This window comes from Prunus persica, chromosome G4 (assembly GCF_000346465.2).
Source record: "Prunus persica cultivar Lovell chromosome G4, Prunus_persica_NCBIv2, whole genome shotgun sequence".
NCBI classification, from domain to species: Eukaryota; Viridiplantae; Streptophyta; class Magnoliopsida; order Rosales; family Rosaceae; genus Prunus; species Prunus persica.
Genome location: NC_034012.1, coordinates 5,714,009 through 5,735,373, shown reverse-complemented (window position 1 = coordinate 5,735,373; position 21,365 = coordinate 5,714,009). Strand labels below are relative to the sequence as shown.

The following is a 21,365-nucleotide window of genomic DNA, read 5'->3' as shown; positions in this document are numbered from 1 at the left end:
TATGGTTAGAGAGTCGGAATAATAGGTGTCACAAAGCACTTGCGAGGTTCTAATAGGGTAATGTCTCTGGGGCCCACTTACAAGAGCCCAAGTTAGATACAGGTCCAGCTAATTGTTGTGCTATGGGAAATTAACTTCATAAATAATAATAATAAATTGCAAAATCAGTTGATAGATGCTTACATATAATAATAATAAATTGCAAATTCAGATATGTAACAGGTGCATACTTCCATAGGTCGATCAATTTTTTTCAAAAACTGAGTTTATATAATAGTCATAAATTAAAAACTACTCAAGAAAATATATCAGCACTTCAGATAAGAAGTTCCACACCAACAAAATACAGCAGCATTTCAGGCCGTCGCGGCATTCCAAATTTTGTGAGGAGTGCGAATATAACTTCCTCTTCATGCTGTACAAAAATGAAGACAAATTGGAAAATTATCTACTGTGTAAATGAAAACCATTGGGAAAGGAGTTCAATGTACAAAGTGCTGAGCAATTCTATTACAGCAGCATGTAATATGAATGCTTAAAGTTCACTATGTAGCAGCAATAGTCTGAACCACATCTCTATGAACCTAAAATTCTGGAAAGCTTTTTCTTTTTTGGAAAAAGAGAGCCTAAAACTCTAAAACTAGGCTAACTTGTATTTCGACGCAAAAAAAGGCTAACTTGTTGTATACATAAGTTTGCATCCTTTAAATCTAACAGCTCACAGAACATAGCTTTCTAATTCCATGCATCCATAATATATATGTATATGTATATGTTATAGGAGTGACAACAACAATAACAATAATGATAGCAACTGCTTACTGAAACAATACAACAGAAGTATCACCAGCCAGCAACACTTAAAAGAATAACTACAGTAATAAGTACTTGCAGCTTCCAACCTCAGACAGCAACTCACTGTCCAAATTGCGGCAAATTCCATATATTTTTACCCCAAACAAGCTTACAGAAAATAAAATGCATTTACTACATGTTCTAAGTAGCCTCCTTATTCACTATATACACAAGTATAGCTTGAAATAGCACATGGTAAGCACGCCACAGATAAATTACATACACATATCTGTGATGATCAAGGTTATCCATGAGTTCTCTCCGGTTTCCTCCAATCACTTATTCAGTACACAAATATTTGTTCAAGGACTGTTTCCATCTGAAAATAAAAGGTAAAAATAAAAACAAGACATACCGTGCGTAGATGAGTGGAAGCCTATGATTTCCTCAGCATGGGGTGCCAGTTAACTGCGGTGATTGCTGGGGAATGTTTAAGGTCATCCCAAAGTTGAGCCTTGGTTTGCGCAATGGTTGCTGTAAATCCTTCTGGCATATTAGTTAACTTCAATTCGATCAGAGACTTTAGGTGCCTCAACCCACTCGGGACCTTCAGATTTGTGCAGGATCTTATCTCAAGCTCTCTGAGACTTTGCATTGCCTTTTCCTCCACATGCCAAACTTCAAGTTTTTCTAGATTCCACAACTTCAACACTACTAGTCGTGGAAAGCCTCCCGCAGAGCAAAGCATCTTGTTACCTGTGTAAGAGTTGGAGTAAAAACAGAGTAACTTAAGGTTAGAGAGTTTCTCTAACTCGGGCATTGGATCATCTGGAAGAAGAGAGGCTGACAAAGTAAGATCAGTGAGGTTTTTGGGGAACTCAGCTACAATGGGAGGAGCTAGCTTTCCAATAAGATTTAGGCTGGACAGATTGATGAGACCAGACAGAGGCATGAAAATTATATAACTGGATTCGTCCGTTTCACCAACTGATCTAACTCTCAAAGACTTGAGGTGCTTCAGCTTTCCAATCCATTCTGCTATTAGTTCTTGCTTTATTTTGCCTAACTGGAATGCCAGACCCAATTTTCTGAGGCTGATCAACTTGTCCAACCCATCTTTCAAAGGACTGTCTTTATCAACAAAAACACCCCATAATGTCTGGAGATTCTTCAGGGAATTGCCACCTTGTTGATACACAAATTTACTTCTGCAACTCTGGTTTAAGTATAGGTGTCGAAGTTTCTGTAGTTTCCATATTGAACTGGGGAGAGCACGGACATTTGTATGCTTCACATCTAAGGTTTGGAGCTTTAGCAAATCGCCAATGAATATTGGGATTGATTGAAGGTAAGTCCACCTCAAGCCTAGATACTTCAGGTTGCTTAGTTTCCCAATCGCCTTGGGGAATTCAGGTCTGAATACACGTTCAAGATCAAGAACCTGAAGTGGTCGGAAGCAACCATCTGCAATTACTTTATGAAGAAAGTTGCCTATTTCTTCGCCAGGTTTATTTCCTTCTCGGGTATCAAAGGAGAGAATAGAAAGAAGAGGGCTTGCAACTTTTGATAAGCTCTCGCCGACAGTAATTGGAAGATCATTTCTTTTAAAACGAAGAGCAACTCTATGATTTGAACTTGTAGCCTCCAAGCTGCGGACAGGTAGAGAATAGGGTAATCTACACGTCTTGACTTCCCCATTAAGCTTTCGTTCAACAATTTGAATCATGCCCAAACCAATCAACTGCGATAGATACTTTTCTGCAACATCTTCAGAAGTTATAGTGTTATTGCCATGCACTTGTACCAAACCTTCTGCCAGCCACAAAGCAATTAGTCTCCTTGCGGGAATTTCAAAGTCCAACGGGAAGAGCTTTAAGTAAGAAAGGCACTTAGACAGATGTTCAGGAAGCAAGTGTTTTATGGAATCTATGGTGTATGTTTGTAACGATGGTGGATCATTCTCTATGATGTCTTCAAGCATCTCTTCTAACTCCTCTACAGCAGTCACATCTTCCCCAGACATTAGATATCCAACACGTAAGATGGCTAGTGGAAAACCCCCACATTTACCTAAAATTTCTTTTGCTAGCATTTCCTCTTTTGGAGAAAAGTGCACCATCTGGGTAAACAATTTCCAGCTCTCTTCTTTGGTTCGCAGTCGAAGTTGGTGAGGAGTATTGTTAAACTTTTTAGCCAAATCACTATGTCGTGTAGTGAATAGAATTCTGCTTCCGCTTGATGTTACTGGAATGAATCCTGCTCTAAGAGTATTCAACTCATCTACTGTGGAGATGTTGTCTAGAACTAAAAGGTACCGCTCCTCATCTACAAGATCATGTACCTCTTGGACCCAAGGCACATTGGACTTCCAGGGCAGAGAAATCCATACACGGCGAGTAAAGTGGCGCGAAACAGCTCCATGATCAAAAATTTTGTTTGCTAATGTTGTCTTACCTATGCCCTCAATGCCCAAAATGGAAATAACAGAGTGTTGTTCATTGTTGGTTGTCAGTTGTGACACCAATGCTTGGATGTCTTCCTCCAAACCGACCACTGAGCTTGACTCTTCCCTCAATTCAATGCCGTATGCTTTTATGCTTCTCACAACAAGACTAATAGTATGCTGGATTCTATCAATTTCACGGCAAAGCTTTATCCCAGATCTTGTTTTAAATAGATGGTTTGATCTCCTTATAATACATGAGTCGTCTATGAAGGCTTGCACACATTTATCAGCACTTTGCACAATAATCCTCATTTGCTTCAGCCAAGCCACTCTGGAGTTAAATCGGCTTCCAACCATTCCTGCATCGTCTACAAGTTTATACATGCCTTTCAGCTGATTGCATAGCGATGTGACTTCATAAAATACTTCACCCAATGCATCTGACTTGTGATTGAGGTAGCTGTACATCCTGTCGACTAAAGATGTAATAATCTTGTCATCACTGGTATTGTGATGTGGGGATTGATAGACAAACTTCGACGAATCTCTTCTTATAAATTCGAAGCCATATCTTTCCTTCCTCTTTAAAAGTTCTGCAAATCCAGTGCCAATGCACCTCAAGTCCCCCTCGAGCTTTCTTCTTGCCTTCCAACTACTGATTCGGTTTGCAGGCCTCTCTGAGAAGTTTTTGATGGCAAGATCCGCTTCTTGAATAACCTCTTCCACTTCCTTCACCCATGCCTCCTCGATTTCACTTTCGAAAGGAAGTCCTTCTATTTCTTTCAGAAAGGGATGCAGAAGTAGCAATTGCAGTTTTATTGAGTCTATTTGCTCTCCAATACTCTTACGCAGTAATGCTGGGTTTTCGGTGAGGCGGTTTATTGTGTTAACAATAGAGGAAGTCAAAGCAGCTACAGAGGCAATTCTTCCTTTGAAATCCACCCGTTGTTCTTGATCGTGCTCATAAATCGGTCTTTCCAGCAGGCTTCTAATAATAGACCTTGATCTCTCCAGCGATTCACATATGTTAATCCCATGTACCTTCTTCATCGAAATGGTTTCGTTTATGTCATCCTTCACGCGCTTAGTTTCAATGAACAGCCCTTCTATATCCATGAAATTCTTTGTAGTCATTGCAACAAAAGTTATCATGTGGGAGTCTCTTCTCTGCTTCTCAAAAGTTTTGAATAGGTCTTTTGCTTTTCGAACCACTGATATGGTTTTGGTCAACCATGCTACCTCAGACTGATCCAATCCTTTTATAGGTACTCCAACAGAGTAAATCCTGGGATCCAAGATTTGTTGTTGTATTCTACCTATATGATCCCTTAAATGCATAACTTTTGCTGCATCCTCTGCAATAGCATCCAGGAGCCTCGATTCTCTTCGAATCCACTTGATGTCTTCCTCTAAGAACATAAACGGCACATGCTTGATGTAGAAGTAGAGAAGCAAAGGGGTAAGAGAGACGAAGAAGAGCACTTGATACATTGATATATGATTTACATAACGGCAAAGAAGGAACACAACAAATATGACAAAAAACCGAGCATTTTTCAGAATGGAATCAATGAATGCAGAGGACTTGGTTACGCTCTCCTTCTTGTATGCCAAACTAGCCATAGACAAAATAATAGCAATATATCGATCATTATCAGAAGCTGGAGCTTCAGTGGGTCTGAGTTGGGCACCAGCTGCTTCTGCATGGTTTCTCTCCATGATCACTTTCCCTGCCTGCTTGTCTTAGCAGTTTCGATTAAAGAAAACAAATTGCCCAATTTGCAGTGGGTTCAATTCAAACTTTGTAGAAGTTGGAAAAGTGGTGTTCATGGGTTCAACCCTATTTTGGACTGAAGTGGCGTGGAGCTTTAAAATGAAGTATAGGGAAATTCTATTTGAAAAGCACCCGAAACTTTCATAGTGTGAAATGTAATTAACTAAAACTAAAGTCATTGAAGAATAATTTATTACAGAAGTCATTTTATAATGTAGTAATCTGGAAGCTGTTGCAAACATCTTCGGCAGTATGCATGTGCTTTGCATTGTAAAGTGTAAACATTGTTTTCTCGTAAAAATTTGCAAACTCGATTTGACCAGTTGGTCAAGTAATGCTAATGATGGGTTAGAATTGGCTTATTTGTGGACGACTTGTCTGGCTGGAACTTGCCGAGAAACGACGTTTTGATTTTATATTTGGTAAATTGGGCTGTAATCAATATGCCTGACTTCACACCATTATCCTTTGTTCATCTTTTCTTTACAAGAATCTTATACCAGAAATGAAGTAGAGCAGGTAAGTTATTCCGAAGAATGTGAATGTGAAGGTTAAGATCAGAACTGATGTAGAACAGCCCGTAGGTTTAGAGTAAACAGCCCGTAAGTTTAGAGTACACGCTTGAGCAATAGAACAGAGAAGAAATAAGGGATCGAGGAGAAGAATTAGAGATCGAAGAGACGAAGGGAAAGGGAAGGAATCAGAGAGTTTAAAGCAAGGAAATTTATCATTAATCAAGTCTGCCTTAAAAGATTACAAACAACTCTATTTATAGAGGCAAAACCCTTTTTAATCTAGGAAAAGGAAAAGTAAACTTTAAGAAATAGGAAAGCAAATTAACTAATAAGAGATCCTTTTAACAAGAAGGAATCTTTAAGAATTAGGAAAACAAATTAACTAATAAGAGATGGGAAAACTAATCCAAGTAGAATTAGGAAAACTAATAATATGCATTCTGCATCAAGAACACTTTACCCATCTTTATATGCTTATCAAAAAGAAAAGAAAAAGAATGAACAAGGTCTCATGTCATATGTTTGTGTCAATCTAAATTCACATGAGCATAGATGGTTTTTGTTTATGGTTAATACGTCCATGATATGATTGAGATTACAAGGCTAAAGTTCAAATGTACCTGTAAAAACGAATTTGCCGTGATGAACAAAACAAGAATACCAAAAATTTCATGAATTACCTATAAACACGTAGTTTTATATCACCAAAAATTTCAGTGTCTCCGATACCAAATCAGACCAAAGTGAGTCAAATTAAAGTTAGTAACCAACTGAACTTACTACAAGGGAAATGTATCTAACAATGAGTTGAGGCAAACACCAGAGGAGCCACACTAAGTTATTAATTGTTCTTCTCAAAACAAGAAAAGAAACTAAAGGAATTAAACACATAATTTCAAAAGTTCAGAGTGAATTGTGTCCTATCTGCTTTTTTTTTTTTTTTTTTTTTACTCCACAATCAGTTTTGCCCTAGCATGGCCCTCTGAAATTTGGAACTGTTCAGTTAAACCCAGATGTGCCATCAGAAGCCAGACATGGGTGAGCAGCTCTCCTCCTCGCCTGAGCTGCTGAGCATGACCACTCCACCGACACTGATTGGCAGCGTAGGAGAGCATTTCCACCCACACATGACTTACAAACTCCCACTTTCTCTCATTACTCCACCCTCTATCTGATTCCAGGGACTGCAAAGCTTTAGCAAGCCTGCATGCATCAAATAGAACTGACTTGCTTCTATCTCCTTTCACTTTAGATGGAAGGATGTCTGTGCACACATCCAATAGCTTTGTGCATGCTTTCCTTTCACCCGATTTCATTATTTTCTTTTCCTTGAAAAATTCTTCAGCCTCAGCACATGTGTCTCTAAACCTTATCTGTCCAATCCCATTTGGTAGCATGAAGGGGCACATGACTAAAAGATACATCATATAGTTCGATAACAGCTTACTGTCTTCACAATTTTCACTAGGAACCGAGTTCGAGTTTCTATTCACATCGGAATAATAACATAGATCTGTTGCAATATGCCAGAGAAGGATGCTTTGATCAAACTCAACCTCATTGATGGTCCAGCCAAGTTCCTTTAGACAATGTGCTTTTTGAAGCACCTGGTCACCCCTTCGAGCACATACTTGTTTTCGTTTGCTAGCCTCAACGTTGGAACCAATCCTTGATTTCTCTTGGAGCTGCTCAAATATCAACTCCTTCAACTCAGTGGGGATATCCACCAACTCTTTGTATCGATACTTCTCTAACAACTGATAAATGAATAAGAACTTCTGGACAGAAATGCATTTCGTTGGCTTAGCCTTAAGACAAAATGTGATGAGGTTGTATTGTGCCAAGGTATTAGACCACCTCTTGTTATAACCCAAAGGGACTGACGAAACGGCACTGCGCAAGAGAACCATGAGACGTGCCACCATATTTTTTTGCTTATTCAGCCATAGCCTTGTCCTGTCTGAGGAAAGCAGCAATGCTACAGCATAAGATTCTAGGACTATTGCTCCTATCAACAATATATATGTGATAATTACATCTACTCCACTGTATGCTTGCTTCTTTGAGAACAGGAAGGCTATGAATACAGAAAGTGTTATAGAAACAGTAATACCGCGGAGAATGCAACCCAGACCAGAAGAAACCAGAACTGACTTAGTATAAAAGGCATCATACATGAATCCTAGCTCAAACTCAATAACTTCGAAAGCTTGATCGGAGTTTGTATTTTCTAAGAAGGAGTGGCTGTGTACTATATCATGGAAGCTGAGGATGAGATCAGCACAAAGCAGTTTGAATGTTTCAAAGAAGTCGTAGGCCTTGTCTAAAATTGCCACATTTTGGGTACCGTCAACAACTGCATCAACTAGTGAGTTATCCCCTCCTAGTTCAACCGAGTTAACTCTGAAGCCCTGGGCTCTCTTTGAACAATATTCTTCCATGTATCTAGCATAATTGGGACCTGGGTCAGGATCATGAAGCATAGAATCTCTAAAATGCTCACTGCTTGCCGATCTTAGAACCCATGTCCTCTCCCCAAACTTGATCATCCCAACTATGAACATTGGTATTGCCAAAAAATTTAACTCTTTACTGGACCATGCTCTGAAAGCGACATATAAAGCTACAACCACCTGGACAAATAGCCCAAGCAAGTGCCTAAGCCACAACTCATTGTCTTCTAATGAGTAAGCAGTGATAGTATCTGGGCCACCAAGATGTAAGAGAAGAAAGGGTGCCCAAAATGCGGTTATTACAACTTTCGGGTTTACGGAATCACCTTGAGATTCTTCTTGGTTGCTGGAGAGTATGCCAAGTGCAACTGTTGCAACTGAGTCAGCTGACAGGTAAGAGAGCCACAGAAGAATTCTGAGCTTGTTACTGGTTGAATGTTTTCTCCAGTTGCCAATCAGGATGAGGATAATTTGCAAGGCAAGACTGGCTAGAACCATACCCCGAAGCTCCCACTCGTTCCAAAGTTTTCTCAAACTTTCAGGGATAAGTTGCATTGTCTTCCGCTGGTTTGAGAAAATCAAACTGCTAACAACTGGAAAAGCAAGTTTTTATTTTAATTTTCTTTTCAAAACATCAGAACGTATCAAACAAAGCATTAATTTTAAGTTTGTAAACTCAATGTAGGACAGTTAACTCTTCTTCAAGCGTAAAAAATAAGTGATTAACAAAAAGGAGGAGCAAATGAATTAGTACTGTTACCTGTGATTAACATGATTCCTCTCTTTTTAAGCAATTGAAACGCAGCAGAAAAGCAGCAAGACTTGCGGTTTCTGCTTGTTTAGTTTTCAGGCCGTATATGGTGGTTCCAGAGAGAGGAAGGCCTCTAACATCTTACACTTGGAAGTTAAGACTGGCAAATTTTCTATCTTGCACTTGTTTAAGTGAACCATCCAATACTAAGCAATGACTTGGCATCAACAAGAATCAATCTATTCTTGGGATTCTCTTCTGTCAATCAAGACCATATTTCAAGTTTATACAATAAACATACAATTCAAAAACACATCTCATTGACCAAGAAAACGCCAAAAAAGAAAAACACCATTCGACAATGTCCTAGGTTAGAGAGTTCCTCTTTTTTTCCCTCCAACTACAGTTTACACATCCAAGACAGAAATAAATTGGGCAGTGTCGTGTTAAAGACAAAAACCCACTTGTAGTTTGATGGCACTTATTGAAATCAAGCCAGATTACTCTATATGACTTGACTTACAGTTGGGAACTTAGGAATCTTGGACAAATAACATAAACAAACTATTCAATACTAAAATATGGACTTGGCATGAAAATTTATCAAGGAAACAACTCCAAATTCAAAAAAATGTCAGAGTTAACGCATGTAAGACTAGATCAAACCTTTATTTTAATAATATTTAAATGTTCACCAGTTGCAGCAATCAAGTTTCTAATTAAAAATTCATGTCTCTCTAATTAAGCATTTTCAGTGGCAATTTGTGTGATATTCTATCTTTTGCTCCTCTCTCATCTGCCTGTCTATTTTGAATTTGCTTCGTCAACATTTCATAAACTCTACTCATGTCCTTTGACTGAAGTCTGTGGAAGTAATGGCCTTGCAATGGCAATTTATATTTTTAGGACAATTTGTGAGGACCAGACAAGGTGATGCTGCTGCATGCCCAGCCTGAAGAGGTATGTTTGTAGAAGTAAACATTAGCTTGATTATTATGGACTGTTTCCTTTTTTAAGAAGATTTTTTCTTTTATTGACTCACACTTGAACATTATTAAGCAATTGAAATCTATGTATCGGTTTATCCGGATATGTATATATATAACAAAATCCTGCAACACTTATATATAGTGACTAATTTGCACTATTTTTTGTTTCAACCATTTCAAGTATTTCACACCATTTTGCGGTCATTGTTGCCTTCGTTTCCCTTGTTGCAGTTTTTTTTGTCATCAGGTAAACAATTCAACTGGGGCATTCATATTATGGCAATGACTTATGAATTCATTTTATTTTAAGTTTCTTTTTATTTCAATGAAAGAGTAACTACTTAGTTTGCTTGATTTTTTGAACATTTTAATGTTCTGCATTGATTCTACAAATTTTCGCCTAATCAATTCATCAGTATCCTCTGTTTCATGTCAGTTCATGCAATTACACACACATATATATGCATATCAGTATCTCAGTTAATATAATAATTCTCTCTTTTTTTGCAGGTAAGGTGGTTCTAGTTATTTTCCATTTCTTCAGTGCGCAGACACATATGTTACTCTGATGATGAGCAACCCCCATAAACTAGGGGTAGTTGTGGTTGGTGCCCACAATCTTTATCCTGAAGATGATGAAGGTTCATGCAGTGCCTTTGTGGAGCTTAGCTTTGATGGTCTGAGGCTACGCACCACTGTTAAAGAAAAGGACCTAAATCCAGTTTGGAATGAAAGCTTCTACTTCAACATTTCTGAATCGTCCCATCTGGACAAACTTCGACTGGATGCCTATGTCTACCACAGTGTCAAGCCTACCTACTTCAAGACCAAGTCGTTTCTTGGGAAGATTAGAATCCCTGGGGATTCACTTTCCACATATTCTGATGATGTTGCTACAGACTTCCTTTTGGAAAAGCGGGGCATCTTCTCACATGTGAGAGGAGAGCTCACCCTCAAGGTTTATGTTACTGGTCCTGAACCATCAAACATGTCCTCATCCACCCCAATTGCTGCTGCTGTTGCACCCCTCCCAAGTAGGGATCCAGGCCTAGCTCAAGAACAGTTGATGACTCAGGGAATTTCAAATCTTGCTACACGAAATACGGAGGAAGCTGAGACAAGGCACACCTCTCATCGTCTTCCTAATCCAAGTCATCATGAGGACCAACCACGACAACGTCCAGCTGCCCCGCCATTTTCAATCAAGGATGATACTTGTGGCTTTGCACTTAAGGAGACAAGCCCCAACCTTGGAGGTGGACCGGTTGTCGCTGGCCATTTTATTAACGGACCCAAGACTGCAAGCGCCTATGATCTAGTTGAACGGATGGATATTCTTTATGTAAAGGTCGTTAATGCTCGTGATCTTCCTTCAAGGGGTGTAACAGGCAGTCTTAATCCATTCGTTGAGGTAAAAGCCGGAAACTATAAAGGGACTACAAAGCACTTTGAAAAGCAGAAAAATCCAGTATGGAACCAGGTCTTTGCCTTTTCAAAGGAGAAGATGCAAATGCGTGAATTGGAAGTTTTGATAAAGCACAAGGATCCGAGCGAAGATGATGACATTGTGGGGTACGTAACTTTTCCCCTCGATGCGGTTCCAACAATAGTCCCACCTGAAAGTCCTCTGGAGCCAAAATGGTACCCGCTTGAGGGGCAGAGAGTAAGAAGGATCAAAGGTGAGGTTATGCTCGCAGTCTGGTATGGTACCCAAGCAGACACTGCTTTTTCCGAGGCGTGGCATTCTGATGCAGTTCCCTTGAATAGCTCACAGATTGACTCCACAGAAATGCGCTCAAAGATCTATCAGGCACCAAGGTTGTGGTACGTGCGAGTTAATATTATCGAAGCACAAGACCTGTTTGTAAGGGAGGATGACAATTTGCCAAATGTATTTGTCAAGTTACAGATGGGAAACCAGGTTTTAAGAACAAAACCAGTTCAGGATCAGAACCTAAACCCCATTTGGAATGAAGAATTTTTATTTGTCACTACTGATGACCCCTTTCCATATTTGTTCCTCTCAGTTGAGGATCGTGTGGGTTTTAATGACACCCTTATTGGGAGGGCCTTGATAAAGCTGCATGATGTACAAATGCGTGTCGATGACCGCAGCATTCCTAGCCGGTGGTTTAATCTGGAAAAGTCGTTTGTTACTGATCATCCTGATGATGCAACCAACGAGGTTCTCCTTCAAGAGTCCAACTCCGCAGATGACCCATTCTCAAGCCGCGTCCATCTCCGGATTTGTATAGAAGGAGGATACCATGTATTCGATGAGTCAGCTTATTACAGTAGTGATTTCCGCCCCACAGCGGAGCAGCTCAGGAGGCCGTCCATTGGGGTTTTAGAGCTCGGAATTCTGGGTGCTGTAGGGATTCAGCCGATTAAAACACGTGATGACAGGGGCACAGCAGATACATACTGTGTAGCAAAGTACGGTGATAAATGGGTCCGGACAAGAACCATTATTGACAACTTGTCTCCAAAATACAATGAACAGTACAACTGGGAGGTTTTTGATCCTGCTACAGTCCTCACCGTAGGGGTATTTGACAATAGCTGCTTGTTCAGCACGGTTCATGGTGGTTCTACCAGACACCAGAGGATTGGGAGGGTTCGAATTCGAATCTCGACACTAGAAGTAGGCCGGATATACACGCACTCATATCCACTGGTGGCTCTGCACCCATCAGGTGTTAAGAAGAAGGGGGAGTTGCATTTGGCAATTCGGTTTTTGTGTCCCTCTCTTCTAAACAGGCTTTACATATACTCACAACCGCTTCAGCCAAAGATGCACTATGTAAGCCCTATCAGTGTTGCGGATTTTGACAGGTTACGTTTCCAAGCTGCCAACCTAGTTGCTTTATGGCTAGCTCGAGATAAGCCCCCGCTCAGGAGGGAAGTGGTGGAATACATGTGTGATGTCGACTCGCATCTTTTTAGCATCCGACGGAGCAAAGCAAATTTCTTCAGGGTTATGTCGACTTTATCAGGATTGGTTGCTCTATTCAAATGGTTTAGTGAAATTTGCATGTGGAAGAATCCTATAACGACGGTGCTTGTCCATGTTCTCTTCTTTATGCTTGTTCGGTTCCCTCAACTAATTTTCCCCACAATTTTTATTTACTTGTTTCTGACTGGGTTATGGAACTTCCGCTTCCGGCCTCTTTATCCTCCCCACATAAGCACAGGCTTGTCATACGCTGAGTTAGTGCACCCCGATGAGCTAGATGAAGAATTTGACACGTTTCCGACCAGTCGGCCTTCGGACATTGTGAGAATGAGATATGATCGCTTGAGGAGTGTGGCTGGCAGAATTCAGACTGTAGTTGGTGATGTTGCTGTCTATGGGGAGCGAATTCAGGCACTATTAAGCTGGCGAGATTCGCTAGCTACGGCGTTGTTTGTAACATTCTGCTTTGTAGCTGCCTTAGTTTTCTATTTCACGCCAATCCACGTGGTGGCAGCATTGGCATGGTTGCTTATAATGATGCCTCCAAGGTTTCGCCGCAGCTGGCCTTCAGGACCAATCAACTTCTTCCGCAGGCTGCCTGCTAAGGCTGATATTTTGTTATAATTAGATTACTAATGTTTGTAGCTCTTAAGTGCTGAACCATGAATTTAGTTGAGCTTTTCGTATGTCTGCTTTTGGTTGATGAAGCTATATTTGGAAGGTCATGAATCAAAACCCTTTTTTTCTGTTTCGTAGTCGTTAATTGGTTAGATTTCAGGTTTTACTTTTAGAGTTTTGAGCTATCTTCATACCATTCTATACCCTGAATATGAAACCTTAGACTGATTGGAGGACGATAATCTCTCTCTCTCTCTCTCTCTCTCTCTCTCTCTCTCTCTCTCTCTCTCTCTCTCTCTCTCTCTCATGACTTCTCCCATTTCAAATGAATAAATATACCATAAATCCACAAAATAATTTCTTCTCAACTATACTAGTATTAAGTTTCTATAAGCTATCTTATCCCAGTATGAACCTGTTGATCATCTCCAATTAATCTAAACAAGAAATCCACCTAAAATCTATTTGGACGTGTTTGTAGCAAGCACAACCTAAAATAGCAAGTGCTTCAAGCTTCTATTTGGATGAGCATACCATAAGTAAGGTCGTGAAGACACCCTCAGTTCTTAGAAAGAGGCATACCATAAATAAAAAATATAGTCAAATGGTGCAAGTGTAACACAGTATCCACCAACCAGCATGAGCTCAAATGGTAATTAAACTGCTCTAACAATTTAACGTTTTACACAAGCTCAAGTTAATGAATGGCATTCCTTCCCCTCGGAGAAAATGGGGAAAGTAATAAATTTACACCTCTTACTTCTCTTCTGTAGTCGCATCCTTAGAGTCATAAGCAGCATCGGCGGAAGAGGTATCGATGTCATTCAGACCCAATTCCTCATTTTGCTCCCATGACCTCTCATATTCCTCAACTGGAGGCAGCCAGCACAAGAAACTTGTTAGCAAAGTTTAAACAAACAAAAGCAATAGTAACATATGTACTAAACTAATCCAAGCTCCTAGATTCTAAACCCTTCATCCTCCTAGTTATGCTCCCTCAAATAAAGGGGTTTGAACAAACCAATTCTCAACGTCACACAAGTACTAGACCGAGATATATGACTTGAAAAGTCAGTCATTATTTCAATGTTCTTCCAACAGGTTCTTCCGCTGCTTTTATATTTTAAATTAAAATATAGAACAATAAACCTCCGTAAAGTCCAAGAATTTTTTTTTCTCCCATTAAGCAGCCTTTTAAATTTCTGATCCATCCAATTTTATCATTACTGCTTGAAAAAGATAATCAATTTAATTGGGGGCCAAGGGAGCTAGAACTGCTTGAATGCATAGTTGGTTGTGTTCCCGAGGCACCTCACAACCTGAGATGCATACAGCAACACAGGAGTGATACAGTTATACATAAGTATTTCTTTTGCAGGATATGTAGAAAATGTTGAAAAACAACTCAATTAAATTAAATTAAATTAAAAAAACCAGTTTGAAATTGCAGAATCTAGATGAACAACCAAAAACCCGATCCAGACAAAGACGGGAAAAAAGAAAATATGTACTGGTAAAAGCCTCATTTCGATCTCACGTAATGGTCAAAATCTACTAATTTTAACCATGAGATACATTTTCTCTGAGAGCACAAAATGGAGGAAAAAATAAATTCTATTTTGAAAGTGTACTGTCAAGATGGAAAGAAGGAGGCTTACACATCAACTGATGGTCATCTTTGATATCGTCAGTTCCCGGTGCAACAAAAGAATTAGCCAATGCATCATCAAGAATTAAATTCCAAGGCTCTTCTAAACACAAAAGCTGCCACCAAAGGGAGAGAGGTCAAGGAACAAACTAGTACCAACCAAAAAAATAACAAACAATATCTTTCTACACATTATCATTGTTTGTGACAAAGAATGTCCCAAGAACCTTTTAAATCCCAAGGAGTAACAAACACCAGAATTACAATATACTTTTGGTTGACATGCTTATATAGGAAATTCTGTCCATCCTTTTTTATTATTATTATTTAATTATTTTTTGAAATAACTGTCTTGCACAGGAGTTCTGGTCCACCTATGTTCCATTGATTCATGAAAAGATTATTACAGAAATTAAAAGCTCAGCCTACATATTCCTTTTCTATATGTGTTCTGCTGACAGGACATCCAGTACCTTCTTTAGGCTTGCTTGAAAGTTGAGCCACTTGCTTCTCTTATGCTCATCAATACTATCACCAAAACTAAATCCATGTACCCTCTCAAGGCCTGCAGGACAAATCATAAAGGCACTAATCAGGTACGTAGGTACCGCAAAATACAAGTCAATGTCAAAATCCACTTTTTAAGATACTCACAGGGGAATTAAAAGAATCATATAAAAGAAATCGCAGCCACAGACAGAAATCAATACTTACTTTCACTGATTTTCATGATCAAGCCTTCAACAGTTGTAACAACCCCTCCCAGAGTGCCACTCGTCAGCTCCAACTCAATTTCTGGAATTGTCACGCTTGCAGTATCTGACTGAGCCAACATGATATAGTTTGTCAGACAATGCTTTGCAACTTTATACCAAAAACAAAGGTATTAAACATCTCTAAGTGGAAGGTAATCAACCCAATCTATCCCATGTCTAAGTGGAAAAACACTTTTAGTCACATTCTTATAGTATTTATCAGTAGATCACTTAGTACTACCAGCAATTGCGAAACAAAACCTTTATTTTACACCATTGATACTCTCCATCTTTTTCACACATTTCTGTCTACTGGAAATCTAAAGTTCCATACTCTTGTGCAGAAATTGCAGTATAAAAATATAAATGGTAGCCATTAGAACAAGTCAACTTTAAAAAGTAAAAATAAAAAGCAATGTCAAGCACAGCTTACTGATATAGTGGCATATATATGTAAAATGAACAGATCATAAGATGATGACGAGATACAATATGAACAAGGTGATAGACCTTTATTACATCACGACTAAGATCCTTAACATTCTCCACACGGAGAATAATTTTCTTCCCTTTCTCAGGAACTCGTCCACCAGGCTTCAACTGCACAAGAGAGCACAATTACCACCAAATCACGGAAGAGAGAAAAAGAAAACAAGCAGATCAGTACAAACCTCAGAATTGCGATAACCGCAAGCGTCACAAGTGGATGCCATGACAATTACTTCTTGGAAGTATGGAATGTCTGTAAATTGTTAAGAAAAAATCTTGCAAAGAAAAAAAGTCCTAGAGATATTAACATTCTTGAAAAAAATAAGGAATGTATTTAAGTTACAGTAACAATGAACTAAATCATTTTTATCTTTGCTTTGGATGTGTTCTTGTCTAGTTGTAGGCCATTGGATTACATTTAAATCAGAAAATCAGTTTTCACAAAACTAAGAACAATTACATCAAAACCACTATATAAGAGACTTATTGATTCATATATCTCAAGGGTGGTAAAAAGACACCAAGGATACTGGTGACAAACATTCGAGTCTCACACCTTGCAGTGCAAACTCCACATGTTGATGGGAAAGTCATCACCTGTCAAACAAACAATACACCAAATATTTCAAAATCTACAAATGCTGATAATGCAGAATTCTAATGCATAGAATGGCTAACAGTTGTGTACCTCCTCTGGAGCCGTGTATCGAAACAAAGATTCAGCAATTTCTGCACTATTACTCTGAGCAATGGCCCGATGACCTGCTGCTGCTCCAATTGATCCATGTGGGGCTCTTTGTACTTGGTCAGAAGTACCAACTGCTTCTGTTGATGCTGCTTCACGAACACTTCCCGTTTGTGACGATTCCACAACATACCCTAATGTTGATTGTTGCTCTGACGTTCGTTCATAAAACTTGATACTCAAAGATGGATCAGGGGATGGAGCAAACCTGGACACATGATATTTTATATCTTCAGTCAGCGAGAGGTCCAAACAAAAAGCAACAGAAGTTTCAAAATATATTAACAAGAATCCCGAGTCCAACCCAAATGCAAAGCAATTGGCATATTACCTCCAAGAGGAATTATAGGAATGGTTAAATTTCTTTTCTACTACTTTGAAAAATGTAAGAGAGAAAGGGAACGGAAAGTGGGCTTCTGGAGGTAAAAGTCCTTTATACGACATTAACTGCATTCCTTTTATAATAAAAAAATCCAACCTAAACCATATACTGACAGAATGAAAACTCCCCCGAGGACCAAAATAAAATAACAAAAAGGTGCTCTTTTCAAATTAAAAATCTCTTACAGGTTCTCAACAAAGCTGTTTCCAGCTGGATCATCAAGGATGAAGGTGAAGGATGAATCTGCTGTAGCACAGGCTCTCAGCTTCAACAAAAACTGGTCTATTGCTTCAGCTGTCTGAGGGTCCACTTTCTGGAAAGCCCAGAAGATAGCACGTAAATATTAAAAGGAAAACTATGCTATATTAGAAAACAACGAATGAAAGACTTGTGCATGAACCTTGCGTTCTTCTTGGAGTGCCTGCAATTCATCCGCTGCTCGTAACAATATACCTTCCACCTAAATTATCAGACAAACATAAGATATTTGAAAAAGAGGGGATGGAGGTGGAAGGTAGGTAGGTAATTCTGGAAGATATATAAGAAGAAAAAATTAAGACACAAAAGATATGAGATATTATACACCAAAGAACAAGCTACATATTTAAAAAGGTGATGAAGGGTCCAAACTGAAGGTGCATTCATAATACATGCCTACCCATCCTCTCCGAGAATCAACCACCCAAGCCTACCCATCCCCAAAGATATAAATAAATAAATAAATAAAGTTTGCCTAGATAGCACCCTCGTGCCTATGCCTAAAGTACATACTAAAACTAGAGCCAATGACATGTAAAAATAGTTTTACTTCCAGTCAGCACCCTTTACATATAAACAGATTTAAACCAAGCCTTTTATCTTTTCACCTATTACGGAAACAATTTACCTGCTCCAAAAGGGATAAAAGAAAAGGATTAACTTGACTGGAAGGGAAAAACAAAGTTAATTAAATCTGTTACTCTCAAAACACTACAAAATACAATCTGCACTGATATCGCCACACAGGGATTATAAAATTTCAAAAATAAGATTTCATTACCGACCACAAAATCTACCAGAAAATAAAAATGAATCCAGGTGAATGGAGTTTATCCACTGAGCAGCAAGTTATTACAACTCCACTAGAAAAGAGGGGGACTTAAAAAAATACCGTTGACAGAGATCCACGCTGAGACTCTGGAGGGATCTCAAAATCTAATTCAGGAATCTGCACAAGCAAGAAGGATGAAAGAGAATGCAAAACTCATTACCTTGTTGAAATAGACAAACCCACAAGGAATAATAACAAAAAAAATCTATTTTAATGTGACTAAATCTAGCATTTTGGATTACCGTTGTTTGTATTATGATTATTAATACTATTATTACATATTGCAATTTTTTATTGCTATTCTTGATCATCTTGCAAGGGGCATTATAACACATACAAGAAAACAGAATCTTTTTTATGAGTATCAATTAAAAAACTCTAGATCAATGCTCAGTTTTTTTTTTTTATCCATAGCCCTTTTTCAAACCAAAAACAAAGCCTACCATATTAATATTTTTCATCACTTGATAACCTAATTACCTAAGATCTGGAAGTACTTGTGTACAGGATAAACTCAACTCAACGGGCTTCCTTTATCTACACAAAGAAAAAGTTGATGGGCCACTACGGGGATCAAGCCCAGGTCTCCACAGCCATAATGTGGAACCCTTACAACTAAAGTAACTAACCAAACTACAACCAGACCCTTTATGTATGGATGTACCGGCATAAGATAAATTTAAACTACAACTGTATCACAGCATTCATCCAATTAAAGATTCAGAAGTTTGAAAAAATAACAAACATTAATTATGGTACTCTCAACTACCAAATCTAATAAGCTCTCCAGCCACCTAGGATAACATGAAGATTTAAATAAATATATAAATAAAAAGAAACTTACAATCAACCTAATTGAATAGGTTTAAAAAAACCTGTGAGTTAATGAAATGCAAGATGGAAAAAAAAAAATCTGGATTGAGCATTGCAATCAGAATCTATTTCATGTACCTTAATAGTAGCAAACTCAGATTTCACCACTTGTCGATTAAGCATCTGCATATAAAAGAGGTCATCAATTCTGCAATCCTGAAGGAGGGGACTGTTCAATACACTTTAGAAAAATAGTGCATTGTGTGGTGTCATAGAAATTCAGTCTGCATTCCCTTACGGATCACTAACTTCAATCAAACAAGCCTTTTGGAATAGAAATTATTAGTTGATACTTGAGATTATCACAGCACTTCTTCTTTTCAAATCTCTAAGAATCGGTTCCAACAACCACTATTATCAAACTCAAACCCAAAACAAAGAAAAAAGAAAAGAAATTTGAAATAATGAAGAAAAAGAAAACATATAGGTAAGTGCTTTGTGATTATTAATTATTAGTGTCTTCAACATGATCAATTTTAGTTAAAGACCACAAATTTTGGACATACATGAGAGATAAAATGACCCATATAATGTCAAGTTATAAAATTTTGATAACTCTAACCTTGGGGTCCCCGGAAGGCACTTTCAACTGGTAGCAACAACCCTTCGGTTGGAGCTCACCAGCAAACTGAACTTCGTTATTCCTGCGGCAGCACAACAGAATTGTTATTTTTTAAGCAAAAAAAACAAAACTTTACTAAACCAATGAAAAATTGAACAAATTATCATCACAGAGCTTTACCTCTCATTGCAATGCGGACACTCAAACGCAGACAACAAAATCTGCATACCAACAACACTTTCATGTATACATAAACAAGAATAAGAAGAAGTTGACAATCAATTATAAACAAATTAGAGGCTTACCTTTCTGAAGTGAGGAATTAGAGTCAGCAGAAAACTGGTAGTGCCCTGAAAATAACAATAAAATTAACAAATTTAATCACAATACAAATCCAAATAGAGAAGACCTAAGCAGAAATGAAGATACATTGAGACAGAGAGAGAATGAGAGTACGTTTTCGCCGCAACGCATGCAGAGGCTTTCGACTTGGTAGAGAGGGGCGTCGGAGTCTTCGGCGGAGACGGATTCGACCACCGACCTCACATCCACGATTTGATTTTGGTCTTTGCTTTGGCTACCACCAATACCTCCTTCCATTTTATCTTCAGTTGCTTTCTTTATCTGTGATTTGTATGCGAGTTTGTGGTTTTGTTGGCGGCAGAATCACAGGGCTTTGGTTGAAGAAAGAACTAACTCTGAACTCTATTATTTGAAGTCTGACCTACGCGTTGCATACAAATTACAATACAACCGTTGAGAAAGTACCAGAAGTTTCACAAGCATTCTAAAACAGGGTTTACATGGACCGGCCTAGTGGACCAAAGCCGGCTTGAACCGCCACCTAGTTTTTCTATTTTTACTTATTTTCGTTTCAATTTATTTGTCAACCAAAAAAAAAAAAATTAGTAAATCAAATATATCATAATTTATGGAAATCGTCATCCAACACATAGAGAAGGTCATGTGTGGCTAAAGAACTGTATTCTTGATGACCTTATTGTAACCAATATTTCAGGTTAATAAAATTTATTTCTTTTCAATAATAAAAAATCAAAACATGTAATAAAGTACTCAATACGTATGAAAAATGAAGTGTGCAGGTCAAGTCTCACAAAGGGTTTATATGACAACTCCTTCATTAAGGATCAGTATTCATTCGCAAAACATGATTAAACATGTTATCTTTGTGCAAAATGGTTTTATTTATTTTTTCTACTTAAAAGGCCAACTAGCCTATATAATTTATTTATTTTCCATGTATGTTTTTAATAAAATGGATGGATTAATGTAATGTGTTTGGCATCATCTTTTTTTTAATTTAATTTTTTTTTTTTTAGTATAAGTGATAGTATAATTAAACTATAGTCTATAGAGGATGAGGATTTCTCACACACACACACAATTATGATGTCGAGAGAATTTGAACCTGAGATTTTTGGTCTACAAGTTAAGCCCCTTTTTAATTGAGATACCCCGTTGGCATTTGGCAACATCTTTTGTGGTGGTATGAAGTGTTTTTTT

General features: G+C 38.3%; 4 protein-coding genes across 4 annotated transcripts; 1 reads left to right on the top strand and 3 right to left on the bottom strand.

The window, feature by feature from the left end:
* LOC18780709 (putative disease resistance protein At1g59780) lies at positions 144-4,857 on the bottom strand. The gene is made up of 2 exons (XM_020562576.1): positions 1,211-4,857; positions 144-415 (listed from the first exon to the last, which is right to left on the bottom strand). The coding sequence occupies exon 1, from the start codon at positions 4,730-4,732 to the stop codon at positions 1,232-1,234; it is 3,501 nt and encodes a 1,166-aa protein (XP_020418165.1). The 5' UTR covers positions 4,733-4,857; the 3' UTR covers positions 144-415; positions 1,211-1,231.
* Positions 6,189-8,834, bottom strand: LOC18780834. The gene is made up of 2 exons (XM_007214011.2): positions 8,744-8,834; positions 6,189-8,576 (listed from the first exon to the last, which is right to left on the bottom strand). The coding sequence occupies exons 1-2, from the start codon at positions 8,754-8,756 to the stop codon at positions 6,478-6,480; spliced, it is 2,112 nt and encodes a 703-aa protein (XP_007214073.2). The 5' UTR covers positions 8,757-8,834; the 3' UTR covers positions 6,189-6,477.
* LOC18780804 (FT-interacting protein 1) lies at positions 9,935-13,430 on the top strand. Its single transcript, XM_007214029.2, has 2 exons — positions 9,935-9,970; positions 10,234-13,430. Exon 2 carries the CDS (start codon positions 10,292-10,294, stop codon positions 13,301-13,303), a length of 3,012 nt encoding a protein of 1,003 aa, XP_007214091.2. The 5' UTR covers positions 9,935-9,970; positions 10,234-10,291; the 3' UTR covers positions 13,304-13,430.
* LOC18780822 (zinc finger protein ZPR1 homolog) lies at positions 13,873-20,569 on the bottom strand. The gene is made up of 16 exons (XM_007211769.2): positions 20,298-20,569; positions 20,147-20,191; positions 20,022-20,062; positions 19,842-19,923; positions 19,358-19,402; positions 18,467-18,523; positions 17,717-17,776; positions 17,502-17,629; positions 16,878-17,142; positions 16,720-16,786; positions 16,372-16,442; positions 16,211-16,300; positions 15,660-15,768; positions 15,419-15,510; positions 14,956-15,061; positions 13,873-14,169 (listed from the first exon to the last, which is right to left on the bottom strand). The coding sequence occupies exons 1-16, from the start codon at positions 20,439-20,441 to the stop codon at positions 14,054-14,056; spliced, it is 1,518 nt and encodes a 505-aa protein (XP_007211831.1). The 5' UTR covers positions 20,442-20,569; the 3' UTR covers positions 13,873-14,053.